Genomic DNA, 23,373 nt, shown 5'->3' with positions numbered 1-23,373 from the left:
CCAAGAGTGGAGTCTCTGTTTCCCCCAGTCCTGTCAAAGTCCTGCAATCAAATCCCACAAGCCTTCAAAGCCTGATTCTCTAGGAATTCCTCCTCCGGTTGCCAGACCCCCTGGTTGGGAAGCCTGACGTGGGTCTCAGAACCTTCACTCCAGTGGGTGGACTTCTGTGGTGTAAGTGTTCTCCAGTCTGTTAGTCACCCACCCAGCAGTTATGGGATTTGATTTTACTGTGATTGCGTCCCTTCTACTGTCTCATTGTGGCTTCTCCTTTGTGTTTGGATGTGGGATATCTTTATTGGTGAGTTCCAGTGTCTTCCTGTTAATGATTGTCCAGCAGCTAGTTCTGTTTCTTTCTTGAATGTTTTGAAGAAATATGTTTCTTCCCGTCAACCATCATTGTAATTAAAGATCCACTTGGGGGAATTTCTTTTTGTGGACTTGTGTTACATATTACTTATGCAGTGCCTGATCTTTTAGGAAAATAATTCAGCAAGGCCACTTATGGCCTAGCAATTCCCTCTAGCATGTCAGAATTTCTCTTCTAGAATAGAATGTAGAGGGTTAAAGTGGTTCAGATTCTTAATGTGTGTCTACTAACTGGAATGAACTAGGAGAGAATCAAACAATGGACAGAAATTGCAGCCACTTTTTTGTGGTGACAAAGTGCCCTAACTTTTAAGAAATGGAAGGGAGGAAATTAGTAAGATATAATTAACATTAAGATATCAAGTTGAGTACTTATATGTGTCGTCCAATATAATGGCCATCTACTGACAAATGAGATAAAGAAAGGCAAAAGATCTGTTCAGGGAACAGATTTATTGGTGTCCTGTAAGAAGAACAAAGGTGTTAATAAGGTGCCAAGTGTGCTAGTTACAGATAGCTGTAAGTGAAAGAGCCACACAAAGTGGGAATCAGGTCAGATTATTGAGTAAACTAGAAAATTACCACAATCGTGTGGGGATGAGATCAGAATAACTCAAGCAAAAAAAGAAGAGACAGTTTACAAAGACATTTAGGTAATGGAAAATTTTGTCATGTCTATGAAATTGTAGATTAAGGACAGCAGTGTTTTCTAACAGGGCAAGAGATTAGCAGTGACCAACTGCAAAAAGGAAGATATTTTGTGTCTTATTCTTTTTTTGTTTGTAGGGAAAAATAAAAATAACTTGACCAATCCCCTAGCAAAAGAAAGGCTTATGTCTTGTGATGATTTTAATAAAACAGGAAACAGAGGGATAGGAGAGATGAGGGCGTATGAAAAAGTCTGGAAAAACAAACAAAACTGCACGTCTTTAAAGTAGAAATATAGGTTGGATTGCATGAATCTTTGTACTTAGGTTAATGAATGATGTTAGCGCTACTTTTCTAATTAAAAAAAAATTACGGGTGTCTGCACAAGTCCTGGGAGGTTATAAATTTTATTTATATGCATTTATTTATTTTCCTTAAAGCAACATCACTTCAGTAACTACAAGTCATTGATTAGTTATTAGTCAAAATTCTCGTCACTAGCGTTTAATCAAATTTAGTATAGTATGAGGACAAAATATGCCATAACAATTTAATTCTGCTTTTTAAAAGAACCTGTTACTCGGGTACTTGGTTCTTTTCCATTCTGAATGAAATTTCCTTACTGGCTATATGGAGATAGTAAAAATGATAAAATTGTTGAAAGAATAAAAATTCCCATTTTGGCTTCTATTGTACTCTGTGCTGATATGAATAGCAGGATAATGAGGCTTGATTATTTATTACTATAAAAGGGTTAACTTTGGGATTATGACTTTTCATTGCAAATGGAGGTATAACATTATTCAGCTTGATTATCTCTGCATAGCAATGTGTATATATATTTGTATATATATGTACACATATATCTAGGTAATGTTCACTGTTGTATTATACTTCTATTTCTGACATAACAGTTTTACATTTAATTGTTCTAAAGACTCAGCATACCCAAAGGGTATTTTGAAAGATATGACAATAGTTTGGAAAGACAAAGAGTAAATCATGATTATTTAACATGCTGGAAGGCCCAGATGGATTTAAGATATTAACGTGCCTTATGAAGGAACCAACATGGAGAATTTTCAAGTGGTGCTATAACAGCAACAGCAACAACAACGACAACACTTTATACCTATGTTGGCTTTCATTGCCACACATTATCTGATTTATTCAAGATGCTGTGATGTGGATGTAGTGACTGTTACCATTTGATAGATAAGGAAACAGGCTAAGAGAGTGACTTGCCAAAGGTTACAGTATGTGTTAAGACCTGTGCAGAGTCTGAGATTTTACCCTATTTACAAGTTAACAAGCTAGTCTTTCACTGTTTCATGTGTAGTGGCAGAAGACACAGGACTCCTGAGTTGGAGGCAAAGGACTTTTATTACTCACAGTACAGTAAGCATCATGAGTCTCATGTTGATTTGAACTGCTTCCCCATCCCCACCCCCTTAATCCAAAGGAGGCAATGCAGGTAGAACTATTACATGGTTGCTGTGCAAGCAGTGGCATATCAAGAAACACCAACCTTCTCATCACATGGAAAAATATATATTTTTTATTTCTTTAATATCTATTGATATATCTTTAGTATCTATATGAGATGATGGAAGTTCACTGAACTGTGTGGTTATCATTTCATGATGTATGTAAGTCAAATCATTATACTGTACAGCTTAAACTTGTATACAGTGCTGTATGTCAATTATATCTCAATGAAACTGGAAGAAAAAAAAGAAACACTGGACTTGGGGATTCATTGTTTTTATTGTTTATTCACTGTTTCCATTGCTTTGCTGAAGCAAGCCAGCTCTTTGTCAGGTGGAAGACATTATCCCTAAAGGTTGCTTGCTGCAAATGCCACCTTGAGAAGTGATCCATGAAAAGAGTAGTCAGGGTTTTGCATTCTTGGCATACTCAGCAAGGATGTGCAGGGATGCTCAGGTCTCATGGTGGGATGCTTCTTCCAATAATATGTGGCAGAATTAGACCTTAAATATAGTTTTACTGTATCATGACTTAAATTCTAGCTGAAAAGGAAGCCCTTTTCCCCAGATATACTTATCTTATTTTTCTGTCTTATCCAGGACATCTTGCAACTAGTCCTCGTAGCTTATTTGATATACTCAGTTACTAAATCCAGTTATGATTATTATTGAAGGCAGAGAACAGATAACAGGGCCCAGTTTAAGGAAACTTACTGGTCTTAGTCTCAGACTCTCCTCTAGTCTTCACTAGATACTGCCACTGCAAAGAGCCATAATAATGTTTTCATAAAGGAAGTTCCTTGTCCCTATGGCCACAGTAGCATTTGCTATAAAAACTGGAGAGAATAATAGGAACTATAAGGAAATGTGGATGAGTGGTGTAACTAATGATGGATATAAGGTGTGACAGAAGTAAAAGGTTGTTGATTGATACCTCTTTTAAGTCAGGGTTTTGCTTTTCCTAAGGGAATAATTAAAATAGAGTTTGAAGTTAGAAAGAACTTAAGGAATATTAAATCCAGACTCCTATATTCATTTTATAGAGTAGAAAATTAAGACATAAATTTGTTAAATGGTTGCTCAGGATCAAGTTTCTTGTAACAGAGTAAAGTGATGGGGCAAAAGTTAGATTATTGTGATAATCATGTGCCCAGTATTGGATTGTTACTCCCCTTTAACTAGAGCAGTTTATAGGAGTCAGTCAGTAACATTTGTTGAATTACTTTTATGATTGAATAAGATATATTCTCAGTCCTCAAAGAATTCATTTACTAGTGATCAATAAGAATTCAATTTGATATCTATTATTCTAAAATCTTGTACAAATTGCATAGATTAATTCAAGTTGGGTGGGGGGAAGGGAAAGCTTTATAAATGTACAGATATTTGAGCTAGGTCTTGAAGAATTACAATGAAGTTTCTATGCAGAGAAGTGGAAGTCCAGCATTCCAAGCAGAGAGAGAACCACGTACATTGGCATGGTGAATGAAAGTATATAAGTTGATCAAGAAATGATCAGTGGTTTGATGTAGCTGAGTGTAACTAGATTTGAGAGTGGAATTGCAGGCAGAATCCAAATTAGGAAAATCTTAGATACCATGCTAAATACTCTGGACACTTTTGGGGGGCAACTTGGTATATGAGGTATAAGAGGAAACGATGAGTTCAGAAATCAGAATCAGTTAAAAAAAAAAAAGGAATGCCACAAAGGCCAACTGCTGAGAAATACGGTATTTGAAGGGTAGCAGAAAATGCCACCCCATAATATGACGTAAGGATTGTTTTGAGCTGAAAGCAATTAAAAGAAGCAGATATTTGCCTAAAAGCCCATAGCTTTTATAAAGGTATTCTGCCTCTGTTCTCTACCAGGAAGGACAGAAGTTAATTACCAGAGACTGCATGAAAGTATCCTACATAACAAACCTTACTTGATTAGCCCCTATCTTCCATTAGTTCCTACATATATTTATATTCCCACAATTTGCTGTCCTAGAAACTCAAAGTCCTTCTTCTTTTTGTTAAGATGCTATATAAATCCAAGTTGTAACCACTCTTTCATTTACTCATCACTGAATATTCCCATGTGTATGCCTGATACGCGAGTTAATAAACTTCTATTTGTTTTTATTTTGTTAATCTGCCTTGTCAATCTAATTAACAAGGTCCCAAACAGGAGAATCTAGAAGGATAGAGGGAAGAAGTTTTTTCCTCCCCTACAAGTTGTAAATAGGATCAAATGTGTCAGGTAGGATGAAGACTAAAAAGGGTCCATTGTATTTGGAAATAAAAAGGTCATTGATGCCTTCTGTCTAAGCAGTTTCAATAGAGTGTGAGAACAGAAGCAAAATGGCTGCTTTCTGCTGGTGAAGAGATTCAGGAAATGGATACAACATTTGTTCATGTCCTTTTATCTTAAATCGGAATAATTGACAGTTTGTATCATATTCTGTTTCAAACCTTCAACCTTCTCAAGCTAGTTATAACAAATTACATTTATTTCTGTATGACTCTTCATGGGTTTTCCCTTTCAGATCCCACCCTATTGGTCAATGGCCCACAAAGGATAAAAGGTTACATACCTTATGCTAAGGAAAAAAACACATTATCTAGTGGAACTGTCACTATTTTCCATAACAGCCTCATCCTACCTACATTCATTTCCATTGTAACTTTTTTTTTAAATAAATTTATTTTATTTATTGTTTATTTTTGGCTGTGTTGGGTCTTCATTGTTGTGCGCAGGCTTTCTCTAGTTGTGGTGAGCAGGGGCTACTCTTCATTGCATTGTGCTGGCTTCTCCTGTTGCAGAGCTTGGGCTCTAGGCTCACAGGCTTCGGTAGTTGTGGCGTACAGGCTTCAGTAGTTGCGGTGTGCGGGCTTCAGTAGTTGTGGCACAAAGGGTCAGTAATTGTGGCTCACAGGCTCTAGATCACAGGCTCAGTAGTTGTGGTGCACGGGCTTAGTTGTTACATGGCATGTGGGATCTTCCTGGACCAGGGCTCGGACCTGTGTCCCCTGCATTGGCAGGCGGATTCTTAACCACTGCACCACCAGGGAAGCCCCATTGTAACGTTTTAAAAAAACCCATCTCCATTAGCAAATTACTATTGTAGATAGAACCCACATCGTTATTGGCTTTTATAATATAATACTGCTGTGTAATATTAGAATCTTATCCTAAATATTTATGACATAAGTTTTATGCATAATTGTTTTTCTTTAAGAGGTACTTTCAAATATATCTAGTTGTATGATTACACATTTTAAAAAGCCTGCAAGGCTTTGTTACTATTTCTTAGTATTAACTGAAATGTTAACCCTCATTATTTCTTAGTGTTGGGATTAGATGAGTATGTTTATTGTTCATATGTTTATATAAAAATACTAAGAAAGAAGATATTTCTAAATTTTTAAAGTAATAAATGTCAGATTTTAGTTTTAGTCTTCTTTTTCCCGGGAGGTTGTTATATTTTGTCTATATATAACATCAAATTATAGTTTTAAAATTGAAGTTTGTAGCTATGTAAATTTCAAACTCTTTACATCATTAAAGCAGGTTAATTGGCTTGGGTTAAGACTTCATCTGAGAATTCTTGATTTTAGTATAAATTTAAGGATTTGGAGAGTTTAAAATCTGAATTTTTGAAGGGGAATTGAGACGGTGAATATATCTCTAAACTTTGAAATGTAGTCAGCTTCCAATTATCTGCATGTGCCAGAGACCATCCCCTCCTAGGTGGGATTTTCTTAGTCCTGCTGGGAAATTGCCCTTGCCTGCATCCAGTAGAAAAGGGTTCCACCCATCTTGTTGGTTTTTAAAGCCACTTTGTCTCCCCACCCATGCAGGTGGTGTGATTGCATATCACCCGTCTTTCAAATGCACTCCTCCTTAGAGGTTAGGAGATTAAGTTCTGAGTGACATTGGCATTCTAAAATTGGCTGTAATATCTGCAATTCAAATAGTACTTATTCTTTATGTAGAAATTAAATTAAAAGTATTTTAATAGCCAAATAAATTGGCTTAGTATTTTAATAGCCCATGGTTATAATCATTTACTTAAAATTAATGAGGCACTGATTTCAAACAGTAGTCATTTTCATTTAGATAGTTGTTTTTATGTTTTTCTTTATTATTACATGGAATTTATTAAACTTCACAGTGCAGCTATACATCAGGCAGAGAGCAGAATCCTGGTGTAAATGAGGTAGCTTTCAGGAGACAGAACAACCTGGGCTCAGATATGACTTTATGGTGGAATGCAAAGAGTTAGGTGAGAGCTTCTGAAAGGAGTGAAATCTAAACAGAGGTTGAAAACATAAGATGTTCAGGCTGGAAAAGTAGTTGTGAATTGAGAAGGAAGAGTGTCCAGGAGAAGAGAAAAACATATTTGAAGGCATAGAGGCTAGAGGGAGCACACTTTGTTAGTGAAACTTCTTAAAAATAAACCATCACCACCACCACCATCACTAACTAAAATCCTTTGATGCAAAGATGGACCATGGCAAGAGGAGATTATAGAGCGATTTAAGGATATACTACAGGGTTTTAGGCAAGGTAGTGATCAACTTCATATTTTACAGGTATCACTGATATTGCAATCTGTGGAACAGATTGGTGGGGGCAAGATTTGACGCAGGCTGACTGGTGATGAGACTTTTGCAATAATCCAAGTAAGAGATAATGGTGGCTTGATTAGGGTGGTATTGATGAGGAAGGAAAGAAAATGATGAGCTATTTCCAAGATAATTAATAGCTCTTAGAGATAGATTAGGTGGATGGAATAGGGAAGAGGGAATAACTGAGGCTGACTCTCTTGTTTCTAGCTTTCCAACAGACAGGATGGTGATTCTTCCAAGGAGGATGGGGGATTTGGTTTTCTCCCCATGACTCTCCTGAGGAGGATGGGATTTATGATTTTTATCCCCATGAATGGATGAAGTGAGACAGGAGAAGGGAAGTTTGGAAAGAAGGGAATATTAACTTTGAGAAAGACCACTCATCAAGAAAATGTGGAGACAGAAAGCCAAAGCTGCTTACTACCATGGGCTGTTTTTATAGTCCATGGATGTAGCTTCTTGTAAGAAACCCATTTGTTTTATTTGTTATAATATCATTTTATCTTTATAACAGTATATAAATATTATTTTCCTCTTCCCATTTTGTAATATAGTGTTCTTCTCTCAGCATTAGATCTGAAAGGAACCTTGGAAATGATAGTTTCTGTCAACAGGTGAGGAAATTGTAGCTCTGAGAGAAGACCACATGATATCTGTGGAGTGAGAGAAGTAGTAGAATCCAAGTCTCCTAAAGGCCACTTCATCACTCTTTCCATAGTACCTAGCCAGCTCCACATTGATTATTGCATTCCATTAAAACAAATAAATGAAGTTGAAGACTATGGAAGAAAAACATCATTATCACCGAAGAAGGGGAAATTGCATAAATAAATATATTCTTTACTTAACACTTCTTTGCTAATACAGAATGCTGCTTAAGATAACCAGGGTTACAGAAATTCAGTCGCTTCTCAGTATTGCCTTTCCTATCCTTCCATTGACCTTCCACCCTGAAGAATTGGCAAGGGTTAAAACTCGGGTGATCTGGACTTAGGCTTAGCTTTATCTCTAACAGATAGATGAACTCGTTCTGCTTCTATAGATCTCTGTTTCTGTATCTCAGAAAGTAAGATCCCTTTAAAATCCTTTCTATTTTCTCTCTGTATCGTTTTATATTTTCCATTACTGGTTGTCTTTACTTTCTTCCCTAAACTGCTTCTCCTTCTCCATGGCAAATAGGAACCTCTAAAATACCTAAGTACCGTTAAGTCAGTGACGTGTATGTCTAGGATGGTCCTGATTATGGAGTGAGTAGAATAGGGCCAGATTTTGCTTTGTTCTGTTAGTAACATATCACCATATTTACTTTCCTTCTTTGAAAAACAGGCCTTGAAATCAGGAAGATAAGGCAAAAGAGGAAGGTCCTAGAATCTGAAGTAGATGAGGGTTGGGTGTAGGGCAGGTATAGCGCTGTGGTCTTCCAAGTGGACAGAGGACACCCTAGGAGATGTAAATGATGATTCAGTGGTTTTGGAGAGAAAATATTAGAAGTTTTATTTGTTTTTATTTTTAATTTCTTTATTTTCACAATTCTGCTTTTGTGTATGTCATAATATATGACAAATCAATATAGTACATGCATATATTTACAAATGAATATATATATTCATTCGTATTGTATGTTGTGTGATTATGCTTAAACATGTTAAGCTAACAGAAGGTTATGGTCAAATAAGTTTGGGAACCATTAGTGAAGAGTTTGCAAAAAAGGTGAGTCAATGGCATCAAGATAAATACCATGTCCTTAATTTCTCATTTTTGGATATCATCCTCTCTGGAAATAAAGAGAAGAAATCTAAAATAAAGATAACAACAAATAGCATTTTGGTAGTTTAATTTATTTAACTGAGTCTTTTATAGAGTTGAGGAAAGGTATTCACCCACAAAAATATTTAATTTTAAGATTAATTTTACTCTTGTTCATGATTTTTTTGGGGGATTAAGTAACTCATATTGAAATTGACAGTATAATTTAACTTATTTAAACTTTTCAACTCAAGGAGTAAGTACTAGATTACATTAGTGATTTTAAAAGATTTGCTAGGAATTTCAAAATCCTACTTCTTCAGTTTTTTTCCATTTATTTTGTCTTATTTTATTTTATTTTTTCCTGATTTTTTTCTCACAGAATAAGACCACAGCTTGCCAAAGAAAGGATTGAAGGTTGCCATATTTGTACATGTGTCACACCGGGAGAACCTCAGGTCTTCCTAGGCAAAGATAAAGCTTTCACTTTTGATTATGTGTTTGACATTGACTCCCAGCAAGAGCAGATCTACACTCAGTGTATAGAAAAACTAATTGAAGGTTGTTTTGAAGGATATAATGCTACAGTTTTTGCTTATGGACAAGTAAGTACCAAATTATTTTCATAGAAGCTGTAACTTTTCAGAAGTGTCAATTCAATTGCACTTTCACTTCTGTCACTTGAGATTATGTTATTAAGATCAAGCATCCATTTTTCTCTGTTCTTTTATTCAGACTGGAGCTGGCAAAACATACACAATGGGAACAGGATTTGATGTTAACATCATTGAGGAAGAACAGGGTATTATTTCTCGTGCTGTTAAACACCTTTTCAAGAGTATCGAAGAAAAAAAACACACTTCCATTAAAAATGGACTTCCTCCTCCAGATTTTAAAGTGAATGCCCAATTCTTAGAGGTAATAGTTTAATAGAGTCATTAGTTTCCTTTAAATCTTGTTCGTAAGACCATAGCCCTATGATTTTATACTCCCGCTTCCATTTTATTGCTTGGCATATTGTGTTCAGTAAATGTTGAGTAAATTAGCATTAGGTTATAGGTAATAGCAACAAGAGATAATAGGTTATAAGTATTCCTTACTTGTTAGCATTTAAGATTATAAACATTTGACCAGTGTCCACAAAGTAAAACAATAATATTGTTTATTTCAGATTTTTTCTTTATCTGAGAATTACTGTTGTAATGTAGGCAGGCTCACAAAGTACTGGGAACACAGTGACTGAGACCAAAAGGGAGGGGGAGATTGTGAGGAATAATAGGATTGATGCTGTAGCACTAATCTGGTGGCAGAAGCTGGTATTCCTACAAGGATAGGCAGATGTTTTGATGCAATGTGCAAAGGTTGGGGCAGGTATGGATTTAGGGAAGTCTATGCTGGTGGGAGGGACATACCAGTAAGAGGACATCTAGGATTTGAGCAATGTTACACTTGGGTGGACAGTGCCATTATAATTCTGTAAACTTGGTCCAAAGAGTGTTCTAGTCTAATTGTAATCTCGATCACCAGAGCTAATCATTTTGATAATCGATGAAACATTTTATTCAGCATTATATAGTACAAAATAGAAAACTTAATTCAAATTAACATCAGTTATCTTACTGCTGGTTTTAATGGGCATTCCAATTTAGTAAAAACCAAGAATATAATTATGTGTTTCTACCAAAAGAAAGGTAACTAGTGATGGAAAAAGGGAAGAAACGGTGTTCTTCAATCTTCCCCTTCTCCCTCCAAATTTTATTAGGCATTGTGACTTTAAGCATATTGATAGAAAAATAGTTGTATGCATCCTCTTCTAAGGTGGTAGCACAATCTTGTCAGCCTCTATTAATACAGAAACTATATTGCCAACCTTGCAAAAATACTATTTATTTTTAGGCACACTAAGAAGGGTTGTAGGGCAAAAGAAAATATATTTTTAGTTCAAGTAGTAAAAATTATTAAAAACTTCCCTAAGCTTAGGATTTGTTTACATTTGATACATATTTTTTAGTATTTGCTTGTATTTATTTATATTTATTTATCTCTTGCAAAGGATTAGTGGATGATTTTAGCTAGTCTTTAACTCATTAGTCATGATTAGGTCTTTTACTGTTCTTACCCTCGTAAAGAAATCTGGCATTTGTTTGTATTTGTGATCATTTTTATGTTTTATTTTGAAGAAATATATGTATTTGGAAGAACTTTTAAGATATGTTTGAAAGATAACGTGCAATATGTGTTATTACAGCCATGAGGCAATTTCTGCTAACATTAAACTTATAATATTTCTTTTTGATAGCTGTATAACGAAGAGGTTCTTGACTTATTTGATACCACTCGTGATATTGATGCAAAAAATAAAAAATCAAATATAAGGATTCATGAAGATTCAGCCGGAGGAATTTATACTGTGGGCGTCACAACACGTACAGTGATTACAGAGTCCGAGGTGACATTTATGTTATAGTTAAAATAGAGCGTGTTTGGGGAATTCCCTAGTGGTCCAGGGGTTAGGGCTCCACGCTTCCACTGCAGGGGGCATGGGTTCCATCCCTTGTTGGGGAACTAAGATCCCGCAAGCCGCGCAGCATGGCCACAGGAAAAAAAAAAGAGCATGTTTGGCTTTATTTAATAGTCAGCTCTGCTGCTCATGATATGAAATTTGTATCCTTGAGTGTAACATGGAGTTAAAATCTTCTTCATTTTTTTCCAGGATTTTATTATTAAAAATGTAACAGTTTTGATAAAGTCAGTGCATTTATTGTAACATCAAAAGAATCTAAGGCATTTTATGTACAATTTTCTTTCACACCTAGAAAAAGAGGGTTAGATAATTTTAAGTGAAGGATGAGGCCACAGTCCTTTTGTACTTTTTGCTGTAATATATGTAGGCCTGTATCATGGCTCCTAAGGAGAGACATGAGAAAAGTTACAATGGGGAGTTCCCTGCGAGGCCATTGGTTAGGCCTCCACACGTTCACTGCCATGGCCCTGGGTTCAATCCCTGGTCAGGGAACAAAGATCTGCAAGCCACGTGGAGTGACCAGAAAAAAAAAGTTACAAAAAATAAGATACAGAAGAGCCTGAGTAATTCCAGTTATTGCTTAGTTTCTTCCAAAGTGTTCTACTGTAATAGTTTTGAAATAGAAGCTGCAAATGTCAGCAAATGGCAAACGGTGGAATCTCAGTATTTTCTCCTATTTAAAAAAAAACCAACACTATTATACTGAGAAGTTCAGCTCAAAAAGTGCCTGTGAATAAAATAATAAGAAAATCTATCTTTCACATCGTTTAATATGGTGGATTTTAATCAGTAGCTCAGATTTCTGATTATATGGACCTAGTCTAAGTATTGTTCAAGTAAAACCCCTCTTTCTTTCCCTTTTCTAGATGATGCAGTGTTTGAAGCTGGGTGCTTTATCCCGGACCACTGCTAGTACCCAAATGAATGTTCAGAGCTCTCGTTCACATGCCATTTTTACCATTCACTTGTGTCAAACCAGAATGTGTCCCCAAATAGATGCTGTGAGTTATTGGTTCTAATTTTTTAAGCTTTCAGATTTCATTTCTGTAAAATCCATGAAAATATTCAAAGAGAACATCTGTGCCAAATTTAGTTTGTTTAATCATTCCTTTTCCAATTGAGATGTCCCTGATCTTGTTTAAGCTAAAGCTGGCCAACCATGTAAAATTAAAAATTGAGTATATATGTCTGCAATAGCCAGAAAGTATGCTGTGGCCATATGGTAATGGATGTCATTACTTGGGACCGTTTGCTTTTGAGGGCTATATGCTACAAGTTTCTCTTCAACACAGGCAAAGCCTCAGTTGATAACAGTTAGGTTTTGACCTTCTTTGACCTAACTTTGTCTAAGCTTCTAATTGCAGCAGGCATTTTTGTACTTATATTTATTTGGCTACATGCCTATACTTGGCTATATGTATACTGAGGGCAAGGTGGGATGTGGGATTGAAGGATATTTAGTGTCACATTAATAAAATATTTTCAATTATTTTCCTCAATTGCAGGAATGTGCAACTGATAATAAGGTGATTTCTGAATCATCACAGATGAATGAATTTGAAACTCTGACTGCAAAGTTCCATTTTGTTGATCTGGCAGGATCAGAAAGACTGAAGCGTACTGGAGCTACAGGCGAGAGGGCAAAAGAAGGCATTTCCATCAACTGTGGACTTGTAAGACTAAAGCTAAGGCTTTGTGCTGAGAATATAACAGGGCTATTTTATTGTCCTTTTCCCTTTTGTAATACATAATACCCAAGTGGAAATCCTTCATGCACTGAGCTGAGAAATGGAAGTTGCTGTAAACTTAGGAGTAATGCATTGAATTTTGACCTCCTCAGGCTGTCAGCTTTTTTCTCCTTTTCACATTGCAAATTTTCTTCATGTGTAAAAATTTAGTTGGATTAAATTTTATGATGTGTGCATAAAATAATCTATGCATATATATAATAGAAATAATTTAAAAATTCTTCTCACAAATTTACTGTTTTAATATTAAACATTTTATGGGATGACTTTCAAAGTAGCTTTTTTGCTAACATTATGTGACAGACTTTATTTTGGAAATTACAATCAAATGTTTTTTAGTAATGATTGTTTCAAAATGAGAACTTTTCTAGATTGTATTAGGAATTAACTTTAATACCATGCCATCTAGTGGTGTTTTTGATTGGAAAACACCTTGTGTTTGAGTTAGCCTAAAGCTTCTATTATATGGAAGAAAACGTTTTAGAACCACATTTTTATGTAATAAATCTTTTCTTCCTATTGATTTCATTAAAAAGTTGGTTCTTTGTTCCTGCTTAAAAGTAATGGTGTCCTAAATTTCTGTGATGCTGACAGCATCAGGACAGGTGTTTTCTGCTTTGCTTCCCTCCCTTTCTTCCTAGAGCAGGGTCTCCAAGCATATGGTCATTTTTTTGTTTATTGCCCAATATTTACTTTTATATGATTGCAACCCTTCTGTGGGGGAATTATCAACTGAGACTGATTAGAGAGAGCCAGCCTTCCCAACTACCCATCTTGATGCTCCCACCATATAGTTGAATATGTGTTAAAAGAAGTGAGCGACCAGGATCCTGGACTTTGTGTATTGTTTTGAATATCTTAGGAGATAAAATCATGGTGGTATTTACATTTGTGCTGTCCGGAAAAGACAAAAGGCATTGCTCTGTTTTCCTGTTCAGGCTATTGAAGCATGTTCAGACACGTGGTAGAGGTTCATTCAGTGTGGCCAGTGGTTAAAATTGCAGACTCTGGAAAAGGGGGCCTAAGACAGTGTGATGCTGATGCACTCGCTGCAGGATCCATTGGCTATAACAAAGACATGGTTTTGCATTACTGAAGGCGAGTGTGACCAGCATTTAGGAAAATGCTTATGCTGTAGGTGCTGGTTCAGTGACGGTAGGAAAAGTAGTAGGGTGTGGCAGGAGGAGTGACTAAACAGTTCTGTAATTTGACTTAGTTTTTAAAATATTGGATGCTTAGCACATAGATTCATTGAATTTCTTAGATTCATTGAATTTCTAAGTGTGGCTATACTTGCATTAGGAATACCTTGTTCAGAGATATCATACTGATATTTTTATTGTGGTTAAAGGAAATTTTGTTTTCCCATGAGGAAGCTATAGTACAACAAGAAAGTTTATGAAACTGTTAAACTAGCAAACAATTTGTTTCTTCATTGAGTTGAGGAGAAGAATTTGCAATATGAATTGGCAGTTTTGTGGGGTATACAACATGATGCTCTGGTAATACTAGGAATGGTCAGAAGTCATCAATCTTATAACATTTCTATTTCTAAAGAAAATCTCTGCATAGAAGTTTAAGTATTTGTGAATTATGGGTATATATATGGCATTAAATTTTGAGTGGTGTCAGTTTTTAGTAGTTATGTGGAAAGCTCCAAGTTTACTTTATATTTGAAAATACAAATGTAAAACAAAACCAAACACAAATGTTCTCAATTCTGCCATGGCTTCATATTATTTTCTATAAGGTTTCATTATTTAAAAGTGTTATAATTAGTAAATTTTTATCATTTTTTTCTCTCTCTTTCTTTTAGTTGGCACTTGGCAATGTAATAAGTGCATTGGGAGACAAGAGCAAGAGGGCCACTCATGTTCCCTATAGAGATTCTAAGCTGACAAGACTACTGCAGGATTCTCTTGGGGGTAATAGGTATGCATAAGTGTTTATCCTCCATATTCCTGAATTTCAGTTATTCATTATTTTTAAAATAAGTTTGTAAAGTGATTTATAAGAACTGTTTTTACTGTAAAGCAAATTAATAGGATGAGGAACTAATAATTATTAAGTGCCTCAAATGTGTGAGTGCTTTTGCATGTTGTTATTTCACATATTTCTTATAACACCTCTTGAGGCAGGTGTTATTATTCCTATTTTATAAATAAGGAAATTGAAATCCAGAGAGGTTAAGTAATTTATTCAGTCACTTAGCTTATAAATGAAATCCTTGGCATGTGCTCTTTCTCTATACCATTGTTTCAGTTTTAAGTGCTTGGCACATATTTGATGCCTAATAAAATTTTGTTGAAAAGTAAATGCTGTCTTCTAAGTAATTAAAAAGTAATTTAAATATTATTGATTTTCTTTACAAAGTCTTCTAAAAATTAAAGATTTTTTTACATTTGAGAAAAAAATTTAAAATGTTAATTGAATGAAATATAGGGTGATTGCTGGTTATTAACTTTGCCAGAATCACTGATATTCCTCCTTTTCTGTACTTTGCATCATCCTGATATGTTTCATCAGCTAAATGTATTCTTTTGGTAATGCATTCCTTTTTATAAGCATCAGAATGTTGGCTTTAAAAGTGGTAACTTTTTTGGCATTTAAATTCAATCATAGCACAGTTCAACAAGTTACACACAACTACAGTGAATCTATTTTACAGTGTTTTCAACGGTCTAACATCATGTTTACTGATGCTATAAAATGATCATTGGGTGCTGTAAAATGATCATTAGATGCTGTAAAATTAAACTTGCAGACTTTCTTTTTGAACAACTATTATTCAAAGAATTTTGATAATGTTAAATTTATTTAGGTCTGAAGTTGGATGGATTTAGAAATAAAGTTTTGATTTATAGAATTCAAGAGTATCATTTTGATATTCCTTCTTTTCATATAATATTGGCATTGTCTTAACTCATCTGTCTTCTAGCATATCCTTTGTATTGCTTCCACTGTTACGTATTTCTTACTTCTGGTCTATATTTTCATTCTGACCTTCAATATCAATCTGGGTCTTATTATAACAGGACAAAAATTTTTGTTTTTTAAGCCAAATATAAATTTTTAAAGTTTGTTAAATTGTAGTCTTTTCCTGTGTTTATTTCTTAGCTTTATAATACAGCTTCGTTTTATAACAAAGCAGAGATAGTAAACGTCTTCCCCTTACAAGTGTCAATACTTTTGAATACTTCAGTATTTCTGAGAGTTTGCTTGCCCTGTAACAATCTAAGATATTTGCACTGTGGGTTTTGAATCCCTCTTGAGTTTTATCTAAGCTATAGCTAAAGAGTCTCAGATGTTCCTCACCCATTTTCTATCTAGTGGTAACGCCTCTTATTCTCAGTGACCCTCGATTCCTGCTTAAAATTGTGAGATTGAACGCCTAGTTCAAAAGCATTAAACTTTGCATAAGCATTGGAAAACAAAATTCCTTCATGTTGTGATGTTTGTACAAATTTCTCTTAAAAGAAAAATTAAATCAGAGATATTTATGGAAACAAGCTGCATATATTTATGTGTACAGTTTGGTGATTTTTTAAAACACCAAGCTGGCTTTTATACATTTATAATGTTTAATGTAACATTTTTAAAAGTTTATAGCAAAAATTCAGAAAAATACAGAAAAATATAAAACATGATAAAAATCAACTGTATTTCTATTACTTGTAAGTAACTATTGTTAACATTGTAATGTATTTCCTCCCTAATGTATAATATAATATGATATAACAATATATAAGATAAATAACTTTATTTATTTATTTGTTTGTTTATTTTGGCCATACTGCATGGCTTGTGGGATCTCAGTTCCCCAACCAGGGACTGAACCTGGGCCACAGCAGTGAAAGTGCCGAATCCTAACTGTTAGACCACCAGGAAACTCCCTAATATATTTAAATTATATGGTTTCCTTTAAGAGAGAGTTATGGTTTTATATAAAAATAAACAACTTTCATTAAAATTTTTTTTTTCATAAACATAACTATTCTTGAAATTTGTATCATTTGGGTTTTAATATGTGAACTTTTTCCTATACAGTAGGTCTTAGCTCCTCTCATTCCTAATTTCACTATTCTTCTAAGCACTTGATCCCAATACTTCTCAAAATATTTTTATTTATTTATTTTTTTAAAATTTATTTATTTTATTTTTGGTTATGTTGAGTCTTCGTTTCTGTGCGAGAGCTTTCTCCCGTTGCGGCGAGCGGGGGCCACTCTTCATCGCGGTGCGTGGGCCTCTCACTATCGCGGCCTCTCTTGTTGCGGAGCACAGGCTCCAGACGCACAGGCTCAGTAGTTGTGGCTCACGGGCCTAGTTGCTCCGCGGCATGTGGGATCTTCCCAGACCAGAGCTCGAACCCGCGTCCCCTGCATTGGCAGGCAGATTCTCAACCACTGCGCCACCAGGGAAGCCCTCAAAATATTTTTAATAAGGGAGAGTTCTCCTCCTTCCCACTTCCCAGGTTGATATTGAACATGACTATACTCAGCTTGTCCCATTATATGAGTTTGAAAATACTTGAACTGGTCTGTACTCTATTCAGTGAAATGAGTTCATTGATTACAGCAAGCTCAAATGTTGTAAAAGTTGCCAAAATGCTTACTCTTAATTTCTGTACTTGTCATGAATTTGCCAGACTGGCACTGGACTGGGGATAACATTTTCAGTAGTCCTATCCTCTAATCAGTATCCATAATCATCACTCTCACTGGATTACCTTATCTTCTTCATCAACAGAGATGCATGAATTATCTTAACTTCTGACTTCAAATAAATAAATATAATATATGCACGACATACAAACAATTATTAGGGACCTAATATGTTCCAAGTAACACAAACAAATAGTAATGACCTAATATGTTCCAAATATTGTGTTGTACAAAGTAGTCTGATGAATAAAAAATATTTGATGATCCTTGTCCTCTAGGAGTTTAGTATCTAAGAGTTTGGATCTATAAAATTTCAATATAATCATAATCAATGAAAAAGAGGTATGCAAAGGGTATGAGGAAGCAGAGAGAAAGAGTACAGCCAAACTCAGGGTTGGATTCTTGGACTAGATGATCTCTGAGTTGAATCTTGAATAATAGTAAAAGTAAGGGTAAATAAGGATGAGTAAGAGTTCACAAAGGAATAAAGATAGGTGGAATGGGACCCCTTTTAAAAGGGTTGCTATGAAGGGCATTATGCTAAGTGAAATAAGTTAGACAGAGAAAGACAAATACTGTATGATATCACTTATGTGGAATCTAAAAAATACAACAAACTGTGAATATAACAAAAAAGAAGCAGACTCACAGTTATAAAGAACAAACTAGTGGTTACCAGTGGCGGGGAGGGGCAATATAGAGGTGGGGGAGTGGGAGGTACAAACCGTTGGATGTAAGATAGGCTCAAGGATATATTGCACAACATGAGGAATATAGCCAAAATTTTGTAATAACTGTAAATGGAAAGTAACCTTTAAAAATTGTATAAAAATTTTAAAAATTAAAAAAAAAGAGACATTACTACACATCTACAATGAGTAAAAATAAAGCTTGACAATACTAAAAAAAAAAAATAAGAAAATAAAAATGTTACTATGAGTGCTGTGTTGATATTATTGGGAGAACGCAGGAGTGGAAGCAGGAAGCTAGGAGGCTATAGATTAGAATTGATAGGTGTAAATTTCCTACCAGGGTGGGTAAATTAGCTCCTTAACTGTTAGTGTGCAAGTGCCCATTAGACTCTCCACGTCTTTTTCATTGACAGAAATAGCTTAGGCATAATAAGCATTTTATTATCCTATTCTTCAGTTGGTAAAGCAATTGATCATGACGATAAAATAATGTTTCCCATTTTTCCTGTGTAATCTAGCCAGAAACTCTGAAACTTTGACAGTCAGTCACAAATGACGTTTCATATTGTGAAACATATGGGTATACTAAATACTTTTCTTGATCAGGTGATAAGATTTTGTGTAAAATTTTTTGTTGAAATAAAAAATCAGGATGCAAGTGATTAAATAAAAAAAAAAATTTAAATCCTAAAATAGGGACTTCCCTGGGGGCACAGTGGTTAAAAATCTGCCTGCCAGTGCAGGGGACACAGGTTAGAGCCCTTGTCCGGGAAGATCCCACATGCTGTGGAGCAACTACCTATGCGCCACAACTACTGAGCCTGCGCTCTAGAGCCGTCATGTCGCAACTACTGAGCCCGCGTGCTGCAACTACTGAAGCCCTGATGCCTAGAGCCCGTGCTCCACAACAAGAGAAGCCATCGCAATGAGAAGCCTGCGCACGCATGGAAGAGTAGCCGCAACTAGAGAAAGCCCGCGCACAGCAACGAAGAACCAAAGCAGCCAAAAATAAATACAAATTTAAAAATAAAATCCTGAAATATTAAGTAGATAATGAAAGCAATGATTTTTGAATTTCAACATGTCATATTATAGATTAAATTTTAGAATTACTCTATGTATATTGCTTCAAAAAATTTTGTAAAGAGGTGAGAAATAAATATATGCACTTGTATTATGAGTATATGGTATTATGAGTCAAAAAAGGATAATATAAATTCATTTTCCCCAATTTTAGCCAAGTAAACAAAATCTTTTTCCTTAAGATAGTCTTAAAGCATTGGGGCTTATAAATTTGCCTTTATTTTTAAGTTAGTAATGTCAATCTTTTGGTATCTTGAAGGAGAGATATTATTCAAAAGGCGGGAATTTTAAAATGATTATTTCAGTGTTTTATTTGCTTTTATCTGTAAACCTAATTATTTTTTGTAACTTTCAGCCAAACAATCATGATAGCATGTGTCAGCCCTTCAGACAGAGATTTTATGGAAACTTTAAATACCCTGAAATATGCCAATCGAGCTAGAAATATCAAGAACAAGGTGATGGTCAATCAGGACAGAGCTAGTCAGCAGATCAATGCGCTCCGTAGTGAGATCACACGACTTCAGATGGAGCTTATGGAGTACAAAACAGTAAGCTAATGGTTTTGACTTTGCATTTTGTGATACATTTTGTGTACACAACGATACCTTTTTGTGATGGCTTGCACATATATATCTCTGGAGTCTCTTCTCTGTCATAGTGGGGGCATCTTTCCTTTTGGAGGTAGAATTCTCTAGTTTTCCATGTGCCTTTAATAATGTTCAGTCTAACAACCTGACCAGCCTCTTGTTTCAAAAGACTTCCTTCCCAATCAGATTCTTTAGTGACAAATGCTCAAAGGAGAGATGTAGTAGAGGGAAAAGGATCTCTTGCCTTGAGGCTGTTAAGACAAAAGGGCTCTTGGTTGTAGAATTGCATAATCCTGCAGTATCCTTTAACAAAACTCTTGTGTATTTAAAACTTCTCAACCAACAGGGAAATATTTTTCTTTTCTAGGGTAAAAGAATAATCGACGAGGAGGGTGTGGAAAGCATCAATGATATGTTTCATGAGAATGCTATGCTACAGACTGAAAATAACAACCTGCGTGTAAGAATTAAAGCCATGCAAGAGACGGTGGATGTATTGAGGACCAGAATCACACAGCTTGTTAGTGATCAGGCCAACCAAGTTCTTGCCAGAGCAGGTATGTGTGTAGGGTGGGATGAGTGGGGGATTACTTTTGGAGAGCAGGAAATATTCTTCATGTTTGTTAATTTTGTGGAATATTTGAAGTGAAAAAGTCAATCTCTGTGTATACAATCTGATTTTAAATTAATACTTAATTTGTAAGTAATACATTCTTACAGAAACAAAATATGCCCTATGCTTCATCATATTATCTTACTTTCTGCTCATGTAATTAAGGGCAGGAAATTTGCTGTTTAAATTATGTTTCAAAGCATTATTGTCTGTTTCTATAACTTTGTTTTTTCTCTCATTCTGTTCTGTTGAATTTTAAAGGAAATTTTTTTTAAATTAATTTTTATTGGAGTATAGTTGATTTACAATGTTAGTTTCTGCTGTACAGCAAAGTGAATCAGTTATACATATACATATATTAATTCTTTTTTAGGTTCTTTTCCCATATAGGTCATTACAGAGTATTGAGTAGAGTTCCCTGTGCTATACAGTAGGTTCTTATTAGTTATCTATTTTTATATATAGTAGTGTGTGTGTGTCAATCCCAATCTCCTAATTTATCCCTCTCCCCCTTTCCTTATTTTATCTTGCAGGTGAAGGGAATGAAGAGATTAGTAATATGATTCACAATTATATTAAAGAAATTGAAGATCTCAGGTACAGTTCACGTTCTGTAATATATAATGCATGTAGTTTGGGTTTTGCAGTGAAGTATTATTGCTATTTGTTGGGCTTATTTTGTAGTAACTATTCACAGTGATATTTCAGCCCTTTGGTCAGGTTAACTTTAGGGGAATAGGTACTTGCCTATAACAGAACATATGGGAACATAATGTCACAAACTACTTTCCTCTTCCCACATTATCTTCCTGGTTTATCCTCCTGCTCTTGTTGTTATACCCTTAATTGGAAGCTTACCTAACCTCATATAACAACAGGCATAATTGATGTCGATGAAGTTACCTCCCTGTGCCTCTTCACCCACCATTTGGGAATGGTCAACATCAATAAGTCATCTCTAATTTTTAAAATCTCCCATTACTCCTGTTCCCTTATATTTCTTCAGCTATTCTATATGTGTGAGTCATTGCATCCCTACCAATTTGCCTGCCTCTCTGGTACATACAAAGGCTCATTCATCACCCACATTTCACACACATATTGCAAATACTCACTGTATGCCAAGCATCATGCCATGGACTGAACAAGTAAGACATAAACAAGGAGTTCACAGTCTAGGTGGGTCAACTTACATAAATAGTCACATGTAGTAAATGGAATGACAGAAATCAGTAAATAGAACACCCATGCCTGGTGTGGGAATCTGGGGGGGACCACTGAGCACAGACTGGGAGAATAGGGGTCAGAAAGTAGATCAGGGACCACTGAGCACAGACTGGGAGAATAGGGGTCAGAAAGTAGATCAGGGACGCTAATCATTTCTATAATATTTTCAGGTTCCATGGTTTGCCCTGATGGCTGAGCTGCTTTCTCTTGAAGTAAAACTACAGTCAGCTCCATTGGGAGTATCTAAATAGCTCAGATCTCACTTCTGCTATCCATTTGCAGAAAATAACCAAGTGAGAGATTATCTTTCACAGCTACCCTAACAATTCTCTGTCTTGTATTTGTGTTCTATTTCCCTCTCTCTTCCTCTGGCTATTCTAAGGATTCTTAAACAGAGATCAGTAGTATTTGTACTGTTTCTGCCTCCGTAAGGCACACCAGGTCCCTTAAAAGCTTCAAAAAGTAAAAACCAGTGAGAAAACATCTGATGTAGCAATAGATGAAGTTACTCAAATAACTATTACTTCTATTCTGTTTATATATTTCCAAACTTTACCTTTTTGATGGAGACCTTTGGGACCTTAGGTTGTAGTTCTGGTCAGCTGCCAAACTGGACTTGTAGTTTCCATCTTGTGTTGGCAGTGCTCTTTCCTGCCTACTGCCAAAAACTTGTCCTCTGACCAGTCTCCAGTGTTGTTTCCTGACTCTGTAGACCCCATCTTTACCATTCCTTCAGACAAAACTAATATCTCTGTCTTTTAGTTCCTAAAGATTCTTTTCCTCCTCCTAGTCTGCTTCTTTTTATCTTTTTTTATTTTCTTGGCACTGGTCAATTGTTAAGGCTGATTCCATACTCTGGTTCTTGGGCTTGATTTCCTCTCTTCCATCATGTTATTCTAAGACCATATCTAAGCTTGATCTCGCTATTTGATGAATGGCTTGACTAGTGTCATTATTTCCTAGAAAACTGACTGAATCATTTCCATTCCTTCTAGTAGCTAAAAGGAGCATCTAATATCTTTCTTCTTCAAGTTCTTGAGTTAAGACTATTCTTTAAGCCATCTAGAGAACAATGATGACTCTTAGGCCTTGAGTTCAGTCAGTGATCAAATCTTTCGTGGTATAGGTTAATAGCTTTTTCCACTTTCCCAACTTTTGTTCAATGGCTCTTTTATTCAGTTTGTCCCACTCATAAAGTGTAGTCTTCTTGGATCTCAGGATTGTAATTTATAATGTAAAAATAATTTACATATGGGATAAACATAAATGAGCTTTGAATTTAAATTGAATTACCTGCATTGAAATTTTTAAGCTTCTGTTTATTAAGTATATGACCTTGGGCAAATTACCTAACATCTTTGATCTTTAGTG

General features: G+C 35.3%; 1 protein-coding gene across 16 annotated transcripts in view; it reads left to right on the top strand.

Annotated features, from left to right (window-relative positions):
* The window catches only part of KIF21A (kinesin family member 21A), a 175,239-nt gene that overhangs the window by 89,070 nt on the left and 62,796 nt on the right, over positions 1-23,373 (top strand). For all 16 annotated transcript variants that reach the window (XM_036865512.1, XM_036865519.1, XM_036865511.1 and 13 more), the window contains exons 2-10: positions 9,247-9,469; positions 9,600-9,782; positions 11,164-11,313; positions 12,255-12,389; positions 12,894-13,061; positions 14,953-15,068; positions 19,928-20,123; positions 20,530-20,719; positions 21,309-21,372. In XM_036865512.1, coding sequence (XP_036721407.1) covers positions 9,247-9,469; positions 9,600-9,782; positions 11,164-11,313; positions 12,255-12,389; positions 12,894-13,061; positions 14,953-15,068; positions 19,928-20,123; positions 20,530-20,719; positions 21,309-21,372 — 1,425 coding nt within the window. The remainder of the gene's footprint in view (positions 1-9,246; positions 9,470-9,599; positions 9,783-11,163; positions 11,314-12,254; positions 12,390-12,893; positions 13,062-14,952; positions 15,069-19,927; positions 20,124-20,529; positions 20,720-21,308; positions 21,373-23,373) is intronic.

The sequence above is a fragment of the Balaenoptera musculus genome, chromosome 10 (genome assembly GCF_009873245.2).
Source record: "Balaenoptera musculus isolate JJ_BM4_2016_0621 chromosome 10, mBalMus1.pri.v3, whole genome shotgun sequence".
Lineage (NCBI taxonomy): Eukaryota > Metazoa > Chordata > Mammalia > Artiodactyla > Balaenopteridae > Balaenoptera > Balaenoptera musculus.
Note: the sequence above shows the minus strand (reverse complement) of the source record. Positions and strands in the feature narration are given on the sequence as shown.